Genomic DNA, 22,074 nt, shown 5'->3' on the forward strand with positions numbered 1-22,074 from the left:
TGACAGTAGAACAGATACCCCTTAGAGGGGTTTCTGACTACAGACACATTCTTGCTAACTGGGCTCATCCTTAAAAGAGGCCCTGCCAAGTGGGAAGCAACTGAAAATAAAACTATTAAAGGAACTGAATCAGGAGTAAGAAGAGCTGGTGCAAGAAGAGCTGGTGGCTCCTGGGGTGAATGCCAATGAGCCATTTGTAAAGTGCTACTTTGACACCCCCCATGCAATTATTGCTTCTCCAAAGGAGGAGCAGGGGAAGGAACGGGAACATGGAAATGGATATGGTATGGTATTGCTTTGCTCGTTGCTCAGGCTGATGGTCAAATGGAGCCAGGGGTTAGCAGCACCAAAAATAACCAGGCAGCTTCAGAAGATTCCATGAGACCATGAGATATAGAGGCACCCGCCCTCTCAGCCAGCTGACCCCACAGCCCAAGGTAATGTTGAAGAGGCCGACCCTCACATCATGTTCACATTTCCTAAATTTCACAAGCACTACTTTGGAGCACTGGAGGTTAAGCCTCAAGAAATGAGGATGGGCTGGGGCAGAGGGAGCAGGCCTGCTCTGCAGAACCAAAAAATTTGCTTAGAAAAAGACAAATCAAATCATGGCTTAGCAAAAGAGGATGGCAATGTAACTCTTCCAGCTGCTGCCTGACTTGGAGCTCCAGGGAGGAGATGGAGGGAGGAAGGAAGGAAAGGGTGGCTTCTATCACTGAGGGCCCCCGAGCACCCATACCTAGAAGCAAACAGCAGCACCCCCTCAAAGGGGAACCAATACCCCTGATTACTTTGTTCCCCAAAAGTACCATTCTGATGGAGAAGCCTCCCCTGGGGGAGCACTCTCACTGCAGTGATTGAGCTCAGAAATGGGCGTCCAGCTGGTAGCCGGGGAGCGAGTATCCTCTCTCAGCAGGCCTGAGCTTCAGCCAGGCCACCAAGCATACATATAGAATTCAGTGGATGGGACCTGGGTTCTTCCCTTGCCCCTTCACCTTAAGTGGGATAGGGAGAAAAAAAACCTAAACCACAGTGACCCCCAAAAGGAGTCTCTGCCTCAGTGGCTCCTGGAACTGGCAGGGTCCAGCTGATTCAGCTCTGACTGGTCCAGAAGTTCAAAGTCATCCCCCTCAGCATCAGTGTCCAGGTCTGAACTAGGGGCCCGAAGGAAGCCTCTTGTTGCTCTCCGGGGAGGTGGGCCAGAAGGGCCTGGCTGGGAGGCCCCTGACAGGGCCAGGTGAATCATGCCCTGGGAGACCAGGCTGGCAAGGTTGCTGGTGAGGTTGGATCCTGCAGGCAGGGCACCAAGCAGGAGCTCCGGCAGTACAGCCTCGTCCTGGCTGGCAGGAGGGTTCTGGAGCTCCTCGGCTCCTGGTGGGGAACGGTACATCAAGCTGGGCATCCCAATGCTGGTATCGTCCTCATCATCCAGGCCAGCAGGATCCACATTAATGGAAGGGAAGTCTGGAAGGTCTCTGGCAAAGGATTCTTCTGGATCACTGTGACCATCTAGGTCTGGGAGAACAGAGGGGTGTCTGAGACATGGCAACAACCTGGCACTCCTGTGCCCCAGCCCCACAAAGTCAGCCCCATGTAACCCGATTTTTCTACCCTGTATTTCTCAGGGTGAAGCAAAACCTATAGCACTGGTTGGCCTCTCCCCTCCACTTACAGACTGCTATGATCTCTACTGACCAAAGAACTCCCTCCCCTTCCTCCAGTACGCTCCATATGAGCCTAGAAACCTGAGGCTACTAAGGGAGGATTTCAAGGAGAGCAGCAGTACCATTCTGGCTGTAGCCATATGCCAAAGCTGTTCTGCCACCTGATCCACACCTCAGAGAGGAGGGGGCAGTATCCCCTTCTGCCCAGGGAAGCTAAGTGGCAACAGTCAGAGTCATTATCAACTTGGGTCCAAGGTTCCCCTCACCTTCAGAGCCTTCTGTTAGAGGTGTCTGGCCCCGTGAAAGATTGAATGTGCCATTGTCTGTACAGGAGACCTCAGCATCCGAGTGCTCGGAGTCTGTGATGGCCAATTCCCTGGCAACAGTAGAATCATCCAGCTTAGGAAAGAAAAGACCAACAAGCCTGAAGAGAGAATGCCATTAGGAAAAGGTGCAGTTCCCCAGTTATAGCTCTACTAATTAGCCAGCCCTAAAGGCTACCCTAAAGCCAGCAGTGCAATCAGGCACAATAGGGACTTCAGGCAATATCTTTACCCCTTTTAGGCTGCTCCCCCAACGAAAACACCCTTATTTATCAATCTTGAGCATAAGAAGGAAAGTGGTGTGGGGAGTCAACCAGCCACTTACTCTTAAGCAAATAACTGATCCAGAGATAACTTTTCACAGGTGGCCAGGAAGATACATTGCCCAACACAAGGTGGGCTGGGCTGTTTAAAAGATGATCACGCCAGTTCCAGAAGTTCTGCCATGATGGTAGGGGTTAAAAGGAGACACGGAAGAGGGTGTGCTGGTCACCAGGCTCAAACTAGGATCTATGCACACAGTCCCAATAGAACACTAGCTTCTCTCCTCACTGTTCTTTGGGGCAAGGGGAGGGTGGGGCCTTGAAGCACCCATAATGAATTTGAAAACCTAGTCACTGCCTAAACATGAGCTGCCATACAGTTAAAGGGGGCTAACTGGCCAGTGGTGCACCTTCCACACCCAAGATACCTGAGGACAGAAAGCAGCAAGCTCCTCTTCGCTGTCACTGTGGTTGTCCATTGCACGCTCTGGGTGTAGAGCTCTGCGGCGCACTATGTGGAAAGAGCAGAAGGCCTTGATGCCTTCCCTTAAGGGGAAACCCCCACCCGCCCTGGACTTCAAAGACATAAAATCAGAACAGAACAGAATGAATCCTCTGAATATATCCTGAAGCCCCCATCACAATGCCTGAGGGTGGGGGTTGCTGAGCCTAAGTAACAAGGTAAGCTGATAACTGGGGAGAGAAAGATCTCTCTTCCATTGCCTCTCCTCCACCAGCCCCTCCACACTTTTGTTCTGATCAGATGATCAACAAGTCGCAGGATCAGCTAGGGGCAGACAGGATGTCAAGGTGGAAAGTGGAGGCTGTCATAGAGAGGGCAAAGGGAGATGCTCCACCTTGGTTAAATTAGGCTTTTGAGGACTGATACTATTTAGCTGGCTGTGCCAGGGGGTGTTGGGCCTTGATGACCTTGTGTGTGCAGGGCTCTCTGAAGGCTAGGGCTTAATGAAGTATCTAACCTGACCAGCCCACAGGAGGGAGGAAAAAGTTCACGGAACTGTCATTCATGTGTTGGAGGATCTTGGATCTTCTGGCTTCTCAGGCAGCATGAATCACCTTTGGAAAGCAGCTTTCAGTAGTAAAAAGAGGCCTGGCTTAGAGGTTGCCATTTACTAACTGTGAAGTTCAATTTCTTTTCTCAAGGTTGTGAAGGTTAAATAAGACATGTATGCAGAGCTGCCAGCACAGTGCTCGGGCACAAGGAAAGTACTTCCTAAAAAGCAGCAAACACTAGGGATATCTTCGCTGTCTGACTTTTATTCAATTTGGAAGAGCTTTCCCCAGATTTGTTTAAAATGGGAGTGTCCGGAATTCTAAGTGGGAAAATTGGTAAGCCTGCACAGACTTCCCGGAATAAAATATTACTTCTACCTACCACCGCCCCCTACACACCAACCACACCTCACTCACTTCTCCAACTTCTGAGGACTCACAGGCTTCTCCTTGTCTTCCCCAAATTGCCCAAGTGGAAAGAAGCCTCCCCTTGACACTTACATTGTCTCTCTCTCTGCTTCGACATCATGTAGCCACGGACACTGAAATCTAGCCGCTGCAGAGCTGGCTTCAGCCGTACATATGCTCGATCCCACAGTCGGTGGTACACAGCAAGGGGCCACATCATGACAGTGACAACTGAGAGAAGGAGTGGGAAACAGCGGCAAGGTGGAGAAGGGGCTGTACGAAACAGTCCTTACTGTCCTTCTGTCACTGTGCCCTCTGGACACTCAGTGGGAAATAGTTCTGTTTCATTCTGCTGGTCATCCATCTTTACTAGGCTCCCCCACTACATGAGGGGGTTTTGGGGGGCAGAGACTTCTGCAGCCACCTACGTGGCTGTGCACAGCAGAGTGTGCTGCCGATACATTAAGAACAGAACCAGGCAGTGTGGTCACATGCATACAGGTGTCACTGAGCCATACAAAAGGCTAACTGGTAACAATGCCTCAGAAACTAGACAACAAATCATGTGAGCTTCTGGCCACAACCATAACTACTCAGTTCTTCCAGCCCCACACAGAGTTCAGGCCAACAGGAAGTAACTAAATTTAAAAAACTGTGCTCCAGAAGAAAAAAAAGTGCTCCAGAATAAGCAGAATCTAGTAGAGAAACCTCTAAGAATTGTGTTCTGCTATTACACAGTATTCAGACTCTAAAAATTTCCTCCTAAATAGGAACAGACAGTCTTTATAGTTGGTAATACAACATAGGTTAGTGAACCCTCAATGATTTCTAAAGCTGACTTAGTAAGAAAAGTACTTTATGTGTGGGGAGCCTGTTATAGATAAGAAGAAAGATACTTTCATGACACCAAACAGGTTATGAAAATATAAAAAGATCATTTCCTGGAGAACCAAAATATAAAAGTCCTCTTTCTAGACCTAGAGTTAGCTGTGGCTGGAAAAGCTAGCAGGGTAAGCTCAGGGGAAGGTTATGTGCCATACTTACGTATTAAGTAGGACAGCAAGAGCCCAGGGATGTAGCGGCCCAAAACGGCCAAAAAGGTCAGTATCCCACAGCTCAGCAAGCAGAACTGGAGGAGTCAGGAAACAGTATTAAGTTTCTGTTACATGGAGGGAGACTGAGGTGGGGACAGGGGATAGGTGGAGATGTGATTAAAATGATTCTTTATGACCTATGAGTGGGCATGTCAGAATCACAGCTGTGTCTAGCCACTGTTGCATCCCACAGTGATTACGTCTGGGATGGAAAGGAGGATGTCCATTCTATTCAAACTCCTTTTCCGTGGCTAACCCAACAGGGCTGCACCTTTCCTGCTAGGAAATTGGTCTGCATGGGCTTAGCCAAAAATTCTCTCTGAAAGCAAGTGTTGGTGGTGGGGTTTTTTTAATTTAAAAAAAAAAAAAAAAGGTAAAAAATTAAAAAACCCAACAACCTACCACATGTTTACTATGACACAAAACGCACACAAGCAAGCTTTCTTTGCCATCTTGGGGCTCAATCTAAGGAAGATGGCTCAATCTAAGAGGCAAGCACCCAAAGAAGGAATCGTCAAGCTCTTCCCCTAGTCCTAGTGGCTGGTCAGAAACCCCTTCCTACAACTTCCCTTTGTCTCCACAATCATCGGGGTCTTTCCTCTCTTGAATGAGGATATGCCATCACAGGACTGTCTCAGTTTAGCATGAACTGAACTGAGAAGCCAGAAATGAAAGTGAAATGGGAAGAGTCTTACCTTGCCTGGGTTTTGCTTTTTGAAAAGCAAAAGATTCCTTATGAAAATGGTCCCACTAACCCAGACTTCAGCTACGTGGTGGCAGAGCTCGGGCACGCTGAGCAACCGAGGGTGCACAAAGCCCCAGCTATAGGAGAGAGAAGGGGGAGCTGTGAAAGGAGGGTGTTGAGGGATTCCCCCCTCCGCCCCATCTTGCTGTGTAGGCAGCCGATGCTTCTAGGTTTCAATTGGAGCTGGGGAGTGGCTAGTCCTAGGTGCTCTGGAAGTGAAGTGGGACTTTCTTCTTGTCTCACAGGTTGAAACTTGAATTTAGAGACTAGGAGGGCACGCTTGTTCCGACAGCTCCACCCTGTGAGCAAGCGGCCCAATCCACGTGTATAAACCTGCCACCAGCTCCAAGGCCCTTTGTGCTTAGAAACATCTTCCCTGCACTCGGACCATTGCAATTCACTGTGATTGCAATTCAGGGATAAAAGTAAAGCACAGTCTGACACTGCTGCTGCTGAGGGGAGGCAATGGTGCATGTGTCCATCAGAGAGAAAACAAACAAAGCAAAAGCAAAATAAACCATAGCAGAGGAAATTCCTTGGATCAAACGTATGGGATGAATGAACTGAGAAATGAAAGCAGGAGCTGTAAGACATAAGAGGAATCTTTGGCTTGCTGATGCCTGGAACCAATGTGTTTTCTGACCAGGAACTTTAAAAAGCCACAGGTCACAGAAAACACTAAATGACCTGGTATAAAAGCCAGGAGACAAATGAAGTAAGTTGCCTCGAAGTTTTCACAGTAGGGCTAAAAAATGCAGCTAATTTCCTGGCATGTTAGATTACGGGGCACTACAACACTTCTTTTTCAAAACTTTTCTTAATAGCAGAGGACACTAGCCATCTCAACATATTGCTGCCTGAATTTTAGATTTGTTAAAATGATTATGCGGAACAGACTAGGTTCTCAGCTTATACTCTGTATCCATAACATGGGGTTAACAACATGGAACCAGAATATTACAACAAGAGAATCAATCAGAGCAACGAAAAGGGATTTAATTAGTGTTCCATACCTCTCATTGTCTAATGCGTCGGGTCTTGGCACTACAATATTAAAACAAACACCAGCATTAGTTGGTAGGGAAAACTAAACATAAAAATGTTAGGCTGTTGGTCTGACAGCTCAAGTTTTAATAGGTTTGAGGAAAAGAAAATGCTAATAGCCAATAAAAAGGAGACACTATGTTACACTGACAGAGTTAGGGAACTGCAGACACGGGGATGATGGCTGATGCCTGCTCATTTCTCCAGTGGGCGGGTGAGGGGATCCAAATGGAGCATCAGGACCCCTTCTACTTTCTACAACTGAGAATCAAGGTGCACATGAAAAATGACCCGTCCCACCCCTCAAGTGCGTCTTGGTTACTGAGACGCATACATATCAAGGTGCACCAGGTTACTGAGGCGGGTTATATTTACTCCAACCCTAAAATCTGTCTTTTCTCTTTAAAAAGAGACCTATTAACTATAGTGAACGATGTCAAGTCTTTTGACGTTCACAAGCCATAAAACAGGTGAATGAACTACATGACTCCTTAAAGTCTCTGCAAAATAGGATGGGAATGTATTTAAAAGCTGTATACTTTGGTGTAAATATCCTGCCAACACTTCAAAATTAACATGTCCAAAACCTACATCAATTTTCCTCGCTCTCAACCCCCACCCCAACGGACTCCCCTGCCTGCTGCTACTGTATACACTGACCATAACCCCATTCTCCTATTCTCCTAGCTTTGAACTCCCGCAGCTGGCTTTTATCCCTTAATTCTTCTAACCCCCTATTTACCAGTCTTAATGTGTCTTCCTACTTCTCAGCTCTTGAAGCCACCCATCAATTGTTTCCATGAATACTTCTCTGACTACTTCTCACACATACTGCCATAGTTTCCTATCAGGTCTCTCTCCTTCCTCATTTTCTTCTCTGTGAGCTTGCAAAATGCTATCAAATTAAGCTTTAATATCACTTCAGCATATAAGCTTTAATAAAACAATGTTCAATGACCACCCACTAGCTATAGGATAAAGTCTAAACTTCTAGGCCTAACTCAAAAGCCTTGTAAAATCTAATCTCAACATGTTTTCAGTTTTATTTCTTAGTACTCCTTTCAGTGACCTCTTCATTAGGGTGAAAGTGACCAATTCCCTGCTCTCAGAGATGCTTTGCAGCTTCTGGTTTCTCAGACTAATCAAGCTACTGGCCCCTCTAGAAACACACTTTTATATTCAACTGTTCAAATCTCTTGCTTCATTCAAGGCCTGAGCCAGGGCCAAAATACATAATAAACATACCGATCACATACTGCACCGTGACATATTTGGTACTGTGTTACAACTGTCATTTCATTTGTCTTCTGTTTATGTATGTACAATCTTTGAGAAAAGGAATCATGTCTTAGAGTACTATATATAAGTCACAACACTTAGCTTACTGCTTTATAAATAAACAAGTTAAAAGAAATCCCTGAGAGGCAAACTGATACCGCCTCAGTAAAGATGTAGTATGCAATGAGAATCTTTTTTTTTTTTTAACTTGAGGACTACTTACTCCTCAGACCAATAATGAAGGTTAGAACATCTCAGGTGGTGGGTACAGGTCTCCTGAGCTTAGTAACAATGGGAAGGGTGGAGCACAGCTCCACCAAACTACAGAAGGAGCACCAGCCCTTCAAGTGTCTCCTAAAGCAAATAATTCAGGCATCAAAAGGTATTCCCAGTTCTATATACTCCCCCATAAACCCCCCAAAATAAGGTAAAAATTAAATGAAAGATCATTTCCAGTTCAGATTGTTCTAAATGCTATCGAACTCACCTTTTATTTCAGGCCAGATTTTGTTCTTCCATTGATCTATACACACAATGATCATTGAGCTGAACGCAAGTAAAAATACAAGACGAAGGGATGTCAGTGCAAAGAACCTATAGAGAAGGAAAAACCAGATTATTATCTAATTAAGCTACTTTCAGAAAGGACCATATGTATACTTCAGAATCTAGTAAATAGACTTAAATCCTAGTTATATAGCTTGGGAAAATCACTTAAACTTTCTGAACATCAGCTATTTTACCTATGTGGCAGAGGTAATAATTTGCTTCTGTAAAGGCAGAGGACTAAGTCAAATAACCTCTTAAAGCTCCTTCCAACTTATAAGTCTGTGATTCCATTAATTTCAAGGAGAAGAAATTCATTCCTGATAACAAGTTATTATAAGGATGAAAGCAAACACCTTTCTACCAGATTAGACCCTAGTGTAGGGCAACAAACTGATAGAGATGTATTAAGAAGCATATAATTCAATTAGATATTCTTTTACAGACGGAGGAACTGAGGCCCAAAAAAGTAAAATGATTTGGTCAAGGTCACACAGAAAATTAGCAATGAAGCTACATCTCAAGAGCCAGTTCTTCAAAATTAACACTAATACTTCTTAAACATTTCCTTAAAATTGAAGAGAGAACACTTCTTGATTGATTTCATGAGACCACATTACTCTAATACCAAAGCCAAAGACACTGCAAGAAAACTACAGACCGAGATCTCTTATGAATACACATGCAAAAATCCTCAATAAAATACTAGCAAACTGAATTTGGCAGCATATTAAAAAGATTATATACCATAACCAATTCCTGAGATTTATTTCAGGAATACAAGGGTGGTTCAACACATAAAAATCAATAAATATATCATATTAACAGGATGAAGGAAAAGTTCTTTCTTATTTGAAGGAATCAACCACAAATAGATATTTATGAAAAATCTGGGAAATCTTAACACCTACAGCACACCTGAAGATATTAAGGAATTGTTAATTTTTTAGATGTGATAACATTGTGGAAAATAGGTTTTTAAAGAGTCCCTATTTCTTAAAGATACATACTAAAATATTTATGAACACAATGATGTGATATCTGGGATTTATGTCAAAATAATATAGGTTGGCAAGGAAAAGGGTGTAAAAGAAGAAGAACCAAGATTCACCATGCACTGATAAATGCTAACATTTAAAATCTTTCAGAGGCGCCTGGGTGGCTCAGTCAGTTAAGTGTCTGACTTCAGCTCACATCATGATCTCATGGCTCTTGAGTTCGAGCCCCGCGTCAGGCGGTGCTGACAGCTCAGATCCTGGAACCTGCTTTGGATTCTGTGTCTCCGTGTCTCTCCCCCCCCCCCCCCCACCGCTCTCTGCCCCTCCCCTGCTCACACACTCTCTCTCTCTCTCAAAAATAAACACTAAAATTTTTTTTTAATCTTTCATAAGATATTTAATAAAAAAAATTAGTTCTAGGAGTGTTTCTATACCCCAGCATAAGGCCTCTAAAGCAGTGCCTTTCAGTGTCTGTAGTCCAGTGCTGGCCCACAAACTGATTCTGGCAGTCTGTGAGGAAGTAAGTACAAAATTTAAAGTCAGCATTTACAGGGGCACCTGGGTGGCTCAGTTGGTTGAGCGTCCGACTTCAGCCAGGTCATAATCTCATGATTCACGGGTTCAAGCCCCACATTGGGCTCTGTGCTGACAGCTCAGAGGCGGGTGCCGGGAGCTGGGAGCCAGCTTCAGATTCTGTGTCTCCCTTGCTTTCTGCCCCTCCCCCACTCACGTTCTGTCTCTCTCTCTCTCTCAAAAAATGAATAAACATTTAAAAAAAATTTTTTTAATAAAGTAAGCATTTAGAAATTTTTATAGAAGTTTGACCAAGTAATTTGGAATCTAAGAATACCTTTGGGTTTATATTTTCTGTCCCTTTTTTAAACTCAATTTTTCTAGTAACTGATTTGTATTGTACTTTACAAAAGTAATGATTTGCCACACATCAGGGAAGACACCACCACTAGCCCTCACCACAGATGGTTTGAGAAACCATTCAGTTTCTTTTTTTTTTTTTAATTTTTAAGTTTATTTATTTCTCTCAGAGAGAGAGAGAGAGAGAGAGAGAGAGAGAGAGCGCACATGGGTGGGGGAGACGCAGAGAGTGAGAGAGGGAGACATAGAATCTGAAGCAGGCTCCAGGCTCTGAGCTGTCAGCACAGAGCCCGACGCGGGGCTCAAACTCACAGACCATGAGATCACGACCTGAGCCGAAGTCAGATGCTCAACCGACTGAGCCACCCAGGCGCCCCTAAACCATTCAGTTTCAAGAGGGAAGCTGAATGCATTGGAGAGATGGTTCGGCAGGGCAGTAAGACATGGCTTTTAAAGTCAGACTGGTTGGAGTCCAATTCTCTCAACACCCGCTTAATCCTGTGACCTTGAATAAACAAGCTTAACCTCTTTAAGCCCTGGTTTCTTCATCTGTATGTAGTGGTAACAATAACAAAACATGCAGGATTGTTTGTAGGTAATAGAAACAACATACTTAATTGCCTATAAAAATACCATACTTGATCTTGCTAAAAAGAAGAAAACACAAGGCACCAAATACATGCCAAACACATTGTTCTATTCAATTTTACAATGTAGCAGTGTTATTAGCTTTATAACAACTGATCAAACAAGGGTTAGGATGACCAAGGTTTGGTTATAAATGAGCTCTTTTCTTCTCAACTCAACACAAGACCTCATGACTTGACATAATCACAGGATATTAAGAATATAATCCTTATATTTAAAGAAAAAAATAGCTTTATCTTGTGTGTATCTATGAATACCTATACATACGCAGGGATTGGCAGAGGAACTTTTTGTCTCTAGACATTTTTGTACTTGTATTCAACAAACGTGAATCACGTTACGTACTTTTTAAAACTATACAAATAATGAAGGATGGGAGGAACCAAGAACTGAAAAATCCAGACACCAATGATAACCTATTCCGATTTTTCTACCCCACCACTTAAAGGACACTGTAATTATATATGAGATTAAAGAATGAAAGCAGCTTAACAAAAATAAGCCTCTGGAGCTGCCCCAGGTCATTAATCTTTTCTCCAAAGCCAGTTCATCACCCCGGCAAGCAAAGTTAACAAGGCCAAGGATAAGGGCTCTAGAACTTCTTGCTCCCCAGTCCTGCTGCTTCTATATGCCAGCATAGGAGGAAATGACATGACCACTATTTTCTCCAGAGTTCTTGAAAGGGCTCCCTGGGAAGGCAATTTTCAGACTGTCTACAATCTCCACTTCCCAGATCATAATTACTAACACAAATATAAATTGCGGTAGGGATAGGATATTAAGCTCTCCTAAGGCAGGCCGGTTTTCCAAAAATGATGGCAGTAAAAATACTGTTTCTCCAAGACCTGAACTATTTTAGTAGCCTGTTATAGTGCCCACCTATGCTTCAACTCAATCCAACAAACGTGTACTGAATGCCCATTTTATGTGGAGGCCTTGAGGTAAGCAGCCCAGTTACAGAAAACAGTTAAGACATGGACCTTACTCTCAAATGTATTTATGTGTCTATGTGTGCTTGTAATATGACAAGATAACAATAACAAAGAAGAGGACATTTAAGCTGGGATTTAAAAGATAACTGGTAAAGGGGCGCATAGGTGGCTCAGTCAGTTAAGCATCCGACTTCTGCTCAGGTCATAATCTCATGGCTTGTGAGTTCGATCCCCCTGTCAGGCTCTGTGCTGACAGCTCAGAGCCTGAAGCCTGCTTGGGATTCTGTCTCTGTCTCTCTCTGCCCCTCCCCAGCTCACGCTCTGTCTCTGTCTCTGTCTCTCTCTCACATATAAATAAACATTAAAAAAAAATTTTTTTAAGATAATTGGTAAGAATGGGGTACCTAGCTGGCTCACTTGGTGGAGTGTGTGACTCTTGATCTCAGGTTGTGTGTTGGAGCCCCACACTGGGTGTAGCGATTACTTAAAAAATAAAATATTTAAAGAAAAAAAAGGTAAGTGGTAAAAAAAACAGGGCAAAAGGATGTGGGGAAGGAAAGGACATTCAGATAGGGACAACAGCCAGCTGGCATGACATATTTAAGGAACAACAAGCTGTTTCATATAACTGAAACACATAGAATACAAGGAGGGGATGAATATGGGGAGAGAGGCAGAAGTCAGATCATGAAGAGCCTTTTATGACAAGCATATTGATTTTATCCTGTAGATAAAGGTGAAACAGTAACGAGTTTTACAAAAAGTTTTTTTATTTTTTGGGTCATGAAGGCTAAAACTGTGAACATCTTTTTTTTCCCCCTTAATTTTTTTAATGTTTATTTATGAGAGAAGGGAGGTGAGGCAGAGAGAGAGAGGGAGAGAGAGAATCCCAAGCAAGCTCTGCACTGTCAGCACAGAGCCCATGAGATCACGACCTGAGCCAACATCAAGAGTTGGATGCTTAACTGACTGAACCACCCAGGCACCCCAAACATCTTTCTCCACAAGATTAATCCTGACCCATAAATTAATTTCAGGACCAGATTTATCTTTTTCTTGAACAAGCCAATGTAGGAACTCAGAAAAAGAAAAGTTTTTCCGTGTGGTATAAATAACATTTCTTGGGAAAATAGTTTCTTCCATACAGATAAAAACTTAATTAATAGGATATATCACCTCAATATACTGCAGTTGACCCCTCCAAGGTAATAGATAATTAGCATCAATGTTCTCTTAGAAGTCTGACCGTCAAACATAAAATATGGATAAGTGTGTGCTTTTTTCCTTCCAGGCCTCAACACTAAATCCCTCAACAAAAAAGGAATATCAATCTCAGATTAGTGTGCTTTGTTTGAAAAGAGTTCAGAAAAGAGTAAGACTTGGACCATGTGAAAAGAGGTCACATTAATGCTTATCATTTTACAGATGTAACCCGGAAGCACACCTGTAAGACAACTCTGCAACCATGTGCAAAGACAAAACATAATTGAAGAAAGTATTTTTGAGATCAGTACAGATAAAGTATGGAGGAAAAATATGGAGGACTCTCCTGGATTAGTTTAGTCCTGCAATGTCTTTTCATGCACGCCAAAAACTTCACAGGCAGATATAACAGTGTACAAGTTTGATACGACAACATGTGAAACATTTCTTAGCAACTATAATCAGCATGAGAACTTCCCAACTTGGCAAAAACAACTGCAAATGAAGTCAATTCTGAATATTCACATGTAAATTATTCAATTTGGGGATTGCCCACAGCCCATTACTCCTTGTATCCACTGTGGACTCACAATCTATTCTTTCTTAATGATATGTTTTTTTCTTTTTTTTTTTTTTAATTTTTTTTTTCAACGTTTATTTATTTTTGGGACAGAGAGAGACAGAGCATGAACGGGGGAGGGGCAGAGAGAGAGGGAGACACAGAATCGAAAACAGGCTCCAGGCTCTGAGCCATCAGCGCAGAGCCTGACGCGGGGCTCGAACTCCCAGACCGCGAGATCGTGACCTGGCTGAAGTCGGACGCTTAACCGACTGCGCCACCCAGGCGCCCCGATATGTTTTTTTCTTTTTCATAAAAGCAACCATGTTTATTGGAGGAAATTTAGAAAATGTGATAGTTATAGAAGAAATTAATAAACACGAGGGGCATCTGGGTGACTCTGCTGGTTAAGCGTCCAACTTCGTCTCAGGTCATGATCTCACGACTAGTGAATTCGAGCCCGTGTCTGGCTCTGTGCTGACAGCTCAGAGCCTGGAGCCTGCTTCAGATTGTGTCTCCCCCGCTCTCTGCCCCTCCCCCACTCACACTCTCTCTCTGTCTCTGTCTCTCTCAAAAATGAATAAATGGGTGCCTGGGTGGCTCAGCCGATTAAGCATCTGACTTTGGCCTAGGCTGCAAGTTCATGCCCCGCATCAGGCTCTGTGCTGACAGCGCAGAGACTAGAGCCTGCTTCAGATTCTGTGTCTCCCTCTCTCTCTGCCCCTCTCCAGCTCATGCTCTGTCTCTCAAAAATAAATGTTAAAAAATTTAAAAAAATTTTTAAACATTTATACATACACACACATATGATGAAGTTAGTATACCATCTATGAAAGTCTTACCAAAAAAAACAAATTTCTTGAACCGGAATCTGATCAATCCTCTAGATCCAACTACCAACTTACAGGAAATACAGAGCACAAGGGGAATATGCACAGGGATACAATAAGTAAAATCCACTCTGCTGCTTTCTTCAACAAATTACAGAGGAAGAAAGATTGAAAGGGAACAAAGAGTAAAAGACATGTAAAAAACAGATCAGTCACAATATGTGGACTTCATTTGGATCCTAACCAAGTTTAAAAAATAATAATATTTCTTTTTTTTAAGTTCAAGCCCAAATGTGGGATCAAGAGTCACACGTTCTACGGACTGAGCCAGATAATTTCCCCTAAACACAAGTAATATTTGAAAAAATTGGAAGTTTGAACATTGATTAGAATCATTAACTTTCTACATATGATAATGGCACTGGTATTTTTTAAAGTATTTTTCAGAGATTTTTCACATTCTGAAATACTTAAGAGATTACATTATAAGACACCTGGGATTGCCTCAAAACAACAAAGGAAGAGGTGAAAAAGAACTGAGGTACAGAAGACACAAAACTGGTCATGAATTGAAAAATTTAAAAAAAAAAATTTAACATTTATTCATTTTTGAGATTGAGAGAGGAAGAGCATGAGCAGGGCGGGGACAGAGAGAGAGACACAGAATCTGAAGCAGGCTCCAGGCTCTGAGCTGTCAGCAGACCATGAGAACTCACAGACCATGAGATCATGACCTGAACTGAAGTCGGACTCCCAACCAACTGAGCCACCCAGGTGCCCCGAAAAATTTTAAAACTGAGTAGGTAGTAGTACATAATATTATTCTACTTATGCATGTTTAAATTTTTCCATAACAAAGTTTTTTAAAATGACCCGTTATCCACATACATGCCCTAAAATGTGAAGAGGTTATTTTCTTCCATTTATTTTTATTTTCTTTTAATGTTTATTTATTTTTGAGAGAGAGAGAAGCAGAGTGCGAGTGGGGAAGGAGCAGAGAGAGAGGGAGACACAGATTCTGAAACAGGCTCCAGGCTCTGAGCTGTCAGCACAGAGCTGGATGCGAGGTTCAAACATGTGAACTGTGAGATCATGACCTAAGCTGAAGTTGGACGCTTAACCGACTGAGCTACCCAGGTGCCCCTATTTTCTTCTATTTAAAAAAATTCACATATAAAAACTCCATGGAAATATATGTCATATCTGGTTTAAAAACCTCCTTCTTCATTTACCAATACATAGATGAGTTTTCTTGAATCACCAGAAAAACATCAAAAACGATTATATCATACATACATACAATTAGTCTGTTAAATCTTTCTCTAATTGAACATGTCTCCAATTTTTGATATAAAAAAGTAAAGCTGAATTATATATCACTGAGCATGTATTTTTGTCCTTACTTCCATTAACTACTTCAAGTGGAAATACTGGGAAATACTTTTTAAAAATTTTACCTTCTTTTTTTTAAAGTTATTTTTGAGAGAGAGAGAGCAAGAGAGCATGAATGCGGGAGGGGCAGAGAGAGAGGAAGAGAGAGGATCCCAAGCAGACTCCACCCTGTCAGGGTAGAGCCCAATGTGGGGCTCAATCTCATAAACCATGAGATCATGACCTGAGCAGAAATCAAGAGTTGGATGCTTGGGGTGCCTGGGTGGCTCAGTTGGTTAGGCAACTGACTTCAGTTCAGGTCATGATCTCATAGTTTGGGAGTTCGAGCCCCATGTCAGGCTCTGTGCTGACAGCTCAGAGCCTGGAGCCTACTTCAGATTCTGTCTCTCCCTTCTCTCTACCCCTCCCCTGCTCACGCTCTGTGTCTCTCTGTCTCTCAATAATAAGTAAATGTTAAGAAAAAAATTAAAAAAAAAAAAAAGAGTTGGATGCTCAACTGACTGAGCCACCCAGGCACCCCTTGACTTTTTTATTTTTTAATAACAGAGTTACTGAGATATTTCGTATACCATAAAATTCGCCCTTTTAAATTGTCTAATTCAAAGGTTTTTAAATTTTTTTTTTAATGTTTATTTGTATTTGAGAGAGTCAGAGCACAAGCCGGGGAGGGGCAGAGAAAGAGGGAGACAGAATCCAAAGCAGGCTCCAGCACAGAGCCCAATGCAGACTCAAACTCCCCAGCCATGAGATCATGACTGGAGCCGAAGTCGGATGCCCAACCGACTGAGCCACCCAGGCGCCCCTAACTCAATGGTTTTTAATATATTCAGAGTTGTGTAATTATCACCATTATCTAATTTAGAACAATTTCATCAACCCAAAAGGCAATCCATACTCGTTAACAATCATTGTCCATTTTCCCCCAGTCCCTGAAAAGACATTAACTTCTTTTTTTTTTTTTTTTTTGAGACAGAGTGTGTGTGCACGTGCAAGCAAGCAAGCAGAAGGGCAGAGAGAGAGAGAGGGGGAGGGGGGAAAGGGAGAGAGAGGAAGAGGGGGAGAAAGGGAGAGGGAGAGAGAGGGAGGGGAGAGAGGGGAGGGGGAAAGGGAGAGAGAGGAAGAGGGAGAGGGAGAGAGAGGGAGGGGAGAGAGGGGAGGGGGAAAGGGAGAGAGAGGAAGAGGGGGAGAGAGGGAGAGGGAGAGAAAGGGAGGGGAGAGAGGGGGAGGGAGGAAGGGAGGAGAGAGGGGGGAGAGAGAGGGGGAGGGGGAGGGGGGAGAGGGAGGGAGAGGGAGGGAGAGAGAGGGAGAGGGAGGGAGGGAGAGGGAGGGAGAGAGAGGGAGAGGGAGGGAGAGAGAGGGAGTGGGAGGGAGAGAGAGGAAGGGGGAGGGAGAGAGAGGGAGAGGGAGGGAGGGAGAGGGAGGGAGAGAGAGGGAGAGAGGGAGAGAGAGAGAGAGAGAGAGACAGAGCATAAGCAGGGGAGGGGCAGAAAGAGAGCGAGACACAGAATCCAAAGCAGGCTTCAAGCTCTGAGCTGTCAGCACAGAGCCTGACATGGGACTGAGCGACCCAGATGCCCCTTAGGTGTCTTAATACATGTTGCCTAATTACCTTTCAGAAAGATTATTGAATTTATGTTGCTATCAATCATATACCAGCTTTTACATACTTTCCCCAGAATTAAATACTACCATTAAAAAAAATAAGCAGAAATTAGTAACTCACTGCCATTTACATTCAAATTTTTAAATACTAACGAGAGTGAAATGTTATATATCCATTGATTCATTATTTTCTACTTTTTTTCTTTTGTAAACTTTTCACCCCCTTTATTAGGGGTTAAAATTCAATTATCTCTCTGAATAAAAAATATTCCTTGGAAAAACAACCTGGTTTCCAGAAAAATCAAGAGAAATTCCAAAACCAAACAATTTTCTTTGAGGTTAATTATACCACGGATCTTCATAATTAGTACAGGTGAATTAGAGTTTGCTATATCATAAATAAAATAAAGAGCACATGTCTATCTTCAACCAAAGAAGATACTATTTCTGGGTTTCTTTGTTATTACAGAGTAGGCTTGTCTCACTGGCACTTCAGAACAAAGCATCCCATCCTATAGGGACAAAAAGCCCATTATTGTACGGCACTTGTGGCCATCTGGTTAATGAGCTAGTCACTGGTAAATCAGTATGAAAAAAATTAACCCAACCCACATAATTTAGTGATAGTTGTTGCTTACACAAAACCAGAAATGAAACCAGCTAGTTGCTAAACACCTACTTTATGTTAATGGACAGAAAGCACCCAACCTTAAAATTAGGACAGATAAAAACTAATGGCGGAAGACAGGCAAAACAGTAAGCCAAGGCACCCCTGGGAGTCTCCTTGGCTACCAAAAGCAACAAGAACCCTCCAAAGACCAGCATGAGAAGCATTTACTCAGTATGTTTCATCTGAAATTTGACGTGTAAATTTTTCTCACAGAACAAATGCCTCTACTTAACTGGGCCCTGCCTTCCATTTCCTGTCCCTATTATTTTTCATTCATATTCTAAACTTTTAAATCAGAATTGCTTTAATCACTACTCGGTCATTTTTGTATTTGGATTCTTTTGGGGGGAGAGAGAACATCTTTATTTTTTGAATCGTGAAAACAATAGATTCCATGATATCCCTAGAAGATGGTATGGTTAACTGAGACAAATCATTGTAAAAGCAGATCTCAATAGGGAATCAGCTTGTGACTGCTCTAAATCGATATCCTTAATTGAAAGACGGTCTAGAATCCTAGAATGTTAAAGACTGGAAAGGAGCTCTGAAGCCATCGAGCCCTCCTTGAATCATGTGCCTTTTCATAGAAGGGGAGGGCTTGGAATGCACACACACATGTCCAGGGCTCCTTAGTGCTCCCCTGATCTCCTAGATCTGAGTTAAACCAACAGGTTACTTCAACCTGTTTTTTTCTGATCCTGTCAGGATACACTCTGGTTGACTCCAATATTCTTCCCCCAAATCACTCCTTTACAGATGGTGCTGAGGTTAATGAAAACACAAGCTATTGGAAAGGAAGGCCTGACATTTCTGTTATTATCCTAAAGATAATAACATGTCAGTAACCAGAAGCAGCATAGGCTGAAAGATTTCCGATATAATCACCATAATTGCTTTGAAACCTGAAGAAAAAATAAAAAAGACTGAAAGCCCTGAAATACTATAGAGGCAAGGCATTTACATCCATCTCTTTTACGCTGTTGTTTTTGTTTTATTAAGATGTAAGAGGGCACATTCACACGTTCAGAAAAACCTTGACTGAGAATACAGAACACTGAAAATTAAGAGTTACTACCTACCTGAATTTGGATTTTTTGTACTCCTATCCAATCTTCTAATACCTCAAAATGTATAAAACACCACAGTTAATGATGTACCATCATTTAAAACAAGGGAAAAAAATTTCAGACAATTTCTCTGTGACCTGAGCCAATGATCCTCTTACATTTTCTAAACATTTATAATGTCCAAGAACTAAACAGTCTTTGACATTCCTAACTGAAATGTCAACACATGTTGACATGTACAACATGATGCTACCAGAATGTCAAGTCTAACTTTCATTTTGAGCCTCAAATTGTCTTCCAAGGAAGCTCATTTCCTAAAACAACAATGCTATGAATTCCAATACCAAACTACCTTAGCCTCTGAGGATTTAACACTATCAGTCACTCTGTAGCCTTCATGGAGATGAGTCCTCTCTCCATAAAGTATAAGAGTCTCAAGAGTCACACCTTTATTTTGCTATAGCTCTTCTGTACCTAGTAGAGAGTGATGGGAATGTAACAACAGTAACCATGTTCTGGATACTCAGTAGGCAACCTAGCAGGAAATGCCAGAGACAAAGACCAATCACGACCAAGACTACAAAAAGGGGAGCTGAGTGAGATTCTAAACATAGAATAGTAGTAAACTTAAGCAAACACTGTTAGAGGCCAGAAAATTAAAGTTAACTGTAACATTCAAAGATGTGCCTCAATCACATAGGAGAGCAGCTCCCTATAAATACAGACCTCCACTCCACATTCTACTTCAAAAATCTCTCAAGCAGGGCACCTGGGTGGCTCAGTTGGTTGAGCGTTCTCAGCTCAGGTCTTGATCTAGCCATGAGTTTGAGCCCCGTGTCAGGCTCTGTGCTGACAGCTGGGAGTCTGATTCTATGTCTCCCTCTCTCCGCCCCTCCCTCACTCACACTTGTCTCCATCTCTCTAAAAAAATGAATAAATGTTTTTTAAAAAATCTCTCAGGCAAGGGGCATATGGAAAGTCCCCTCCTCAAAAATAACAACATACATGCTGACTCATTTGTATTAATAAACCTTGATGAAGTTTTTATATATTAGCCAATCACACTTGGATACAAACTGGTTTATTAAGGGCCAATATTTTCCCCCCTAGGAGTATAATCTCAATGTAGGAAATGAAGTTTTGGCTGAATGGTTTGGGGTTAGGAGTTGTGATGGGGGAGGTGGGGGAAAGGAAGAAAACGTCATTTTGGGAAATGCTCCTGATTGAGGTGCTACACTTAAAGATTTCTGCCAAAGAAAGAAAAGGAAGGAAGTAGGTACCTGGGGATCAGAGAAGCACAACCAAAAATAAATGAAGAATGCTGTAGGAAAATTTTATCATCAAGTTTGCTAGAGACTCCGGAAGCAACTAATGCCAGAGACTGCTCGGACATCTCAAACCTGAGTCCCCTTCAAACTGTGAGAGGCTTAACTTAATAGCTGAACCTTGTGTCTATCAATGAATTTGACATTATTTTGCTCCAGTTCACTGAAAATCTTTCAGACAAAGGATAATAAATGTTTTGGTTCTAAAACCAAGAATTTCAGGAAAACGTACTTTTAGCAAAAACACATTTTCTTTGGAAACACATACTTCGTTTCATTTCAGGTTCATCCAGAATAGGTTTATTTCATTCAGCTGTAGAAGCCCCCCTATACTTCAGTTCCCTTGGAATTTGGTGAATAATCCTTTCCTAGTTATGAATAATTCCAAACTATGCTTAGCAGACCGTATGAAGACCTATGTCCTCTTTAGAGGATGACAACTGAGAAGCAGCAGTTTCATTTTCGCACAGCACGGCACACAGACTCTTAAAGCATATTTATAGTTTCCCTTTTGCAGCTCAGGAAAACTCACACACGCTATTAGGCATCCTCAATCTCCTTGCCTATAAACCGTGCCTAAGGATGTCTAATTCCTTGGAACAGGGAGGAGATGCAATCGTTAAGTGGCTTTGAGACGGGTGAAATTTACCACTATTTCATAACTGTTCTTCAAAAGCTTATAATTTTCTTTCAAGTTGCAGCTCTGGAGGCTCTCATTGACGCTCAGACTTCATAAACTCCCTTGAGCAGGGAAAGGATAACTAACGTGCTAATTCAGATCACTCAAGCTTGTTTTCTTATCACACCTTTGGATACTTTTGCAAGACCTCACGCCTCTACCCCAATATAACAACTACTAAAATCAAAGCTCTGAGAATGGTCTTCAAACCACATTTGAGCGGACAAGAGACGGGAAGTGATGGCCTTAAGTGACACAGCTTTCCCTAGCCAAAATGAGGCGTCCTCGCTCGCTTCGAGCGGCTCAAGATGTTACCAGAAGCTCCTGCCAGATGTGCGGGGCAAGGGTGCGGGAGCAAGTAAAGCAGGGAAGATAACTGGAAAGCCCTGGGAGAACTGCGATGCCAAAGCCTGCAGGAGGAATGGACTGGAAGGAGGTGAGGCAAAATCAGGCAGGTACTGGAAGGAGCCAAGGCAGCGAAGAAAACAGGAGAGGCGAGAGGTAGAGCCCTAGAGAAACCTGACGAATTCGCGCCTGGAAGGGTTTCCGAGGGTCCAGTTCTCTCACCAGAAAGCCGCGTTCAGCCCCAGGCACCACAGGGCGCTCCTGGCTGGCCGCTCCCACACCAGGGCTGCCTGCACCCGGCTCAGCAGAGGCTCGTAAGGCCCCAGCACCTCCACCAGGGCCCGCTGCGCCGCCTCAACCTGCTGGTCTCGCTCCCAGGAGCCTGACATAGTGCGGCGACCCCTCAAAGTAGGCCCCGAAGCTGGGCCTGGGGCCGCGGCCACCCCCTCTGCCTCCGCCATCTCCCCCCTGGGAGCCACAACATCCGGGGCCGCGGCCCGTCGGTCACAATAAACACCGACTGCGCAGATGCGCGATTCCGCGGGAGAGGCCTCGTCCCTCCATAGTGCGCC

The 22,074-nt window shown here is 43.2% G+C and overlaps 1 protein-coding gene across 1 annotated transcript; it reads right to left on the minus strand.

Moving 5' to 3' along the window:
- Positions 1–144: 144 nt before the first annotated feature.
- On the minus strand, positions 145–22,051 carry RETREG3 (reticulophagy regulator family member 3). The gene is made up of 9 exons (XM_047093316.1): positions 21,725–22,051; positions 8,321–8,427; positions 6,525–6,555; positions 5,462–5,588; positions 4,717–4,801; positions 3,766–3,903; positions 2,679–2,761; positions 1,931–2,063; positions 145–1,515 (listed from the first exon to the last, which is right to left on the minus strand). The coding sequence occupies exons 1-9, from the start codon at positions 21,961–21,963 to the stop codon at positions 1,058–1,060; spliced, it is 1,401 nt and encodes a 466-aa protein (XP_046949272.1). The 5' UTR covers positions 21,964–22,051; the 3' UTR covers positions 145–1,057.
- Positions 22,052–22,074: the final 23 nt, after the last annotated feature.

Source organism: Lynx rufus, unplaced genomic scaffold (assembly GCF_022079265.1).
Source record: "Lynx rufus isolate CCGP_SWC_20201006 ecotype Redwood Valley unplaced genomic scaffold, mLynRuf1.p SCAF_34, whole genome shotgun sequence".
NCBI lineage: Eukaryota > Metazoa > Chordata > Mammalia > Carnivora > Felidae > Lynx > Lynx rufus.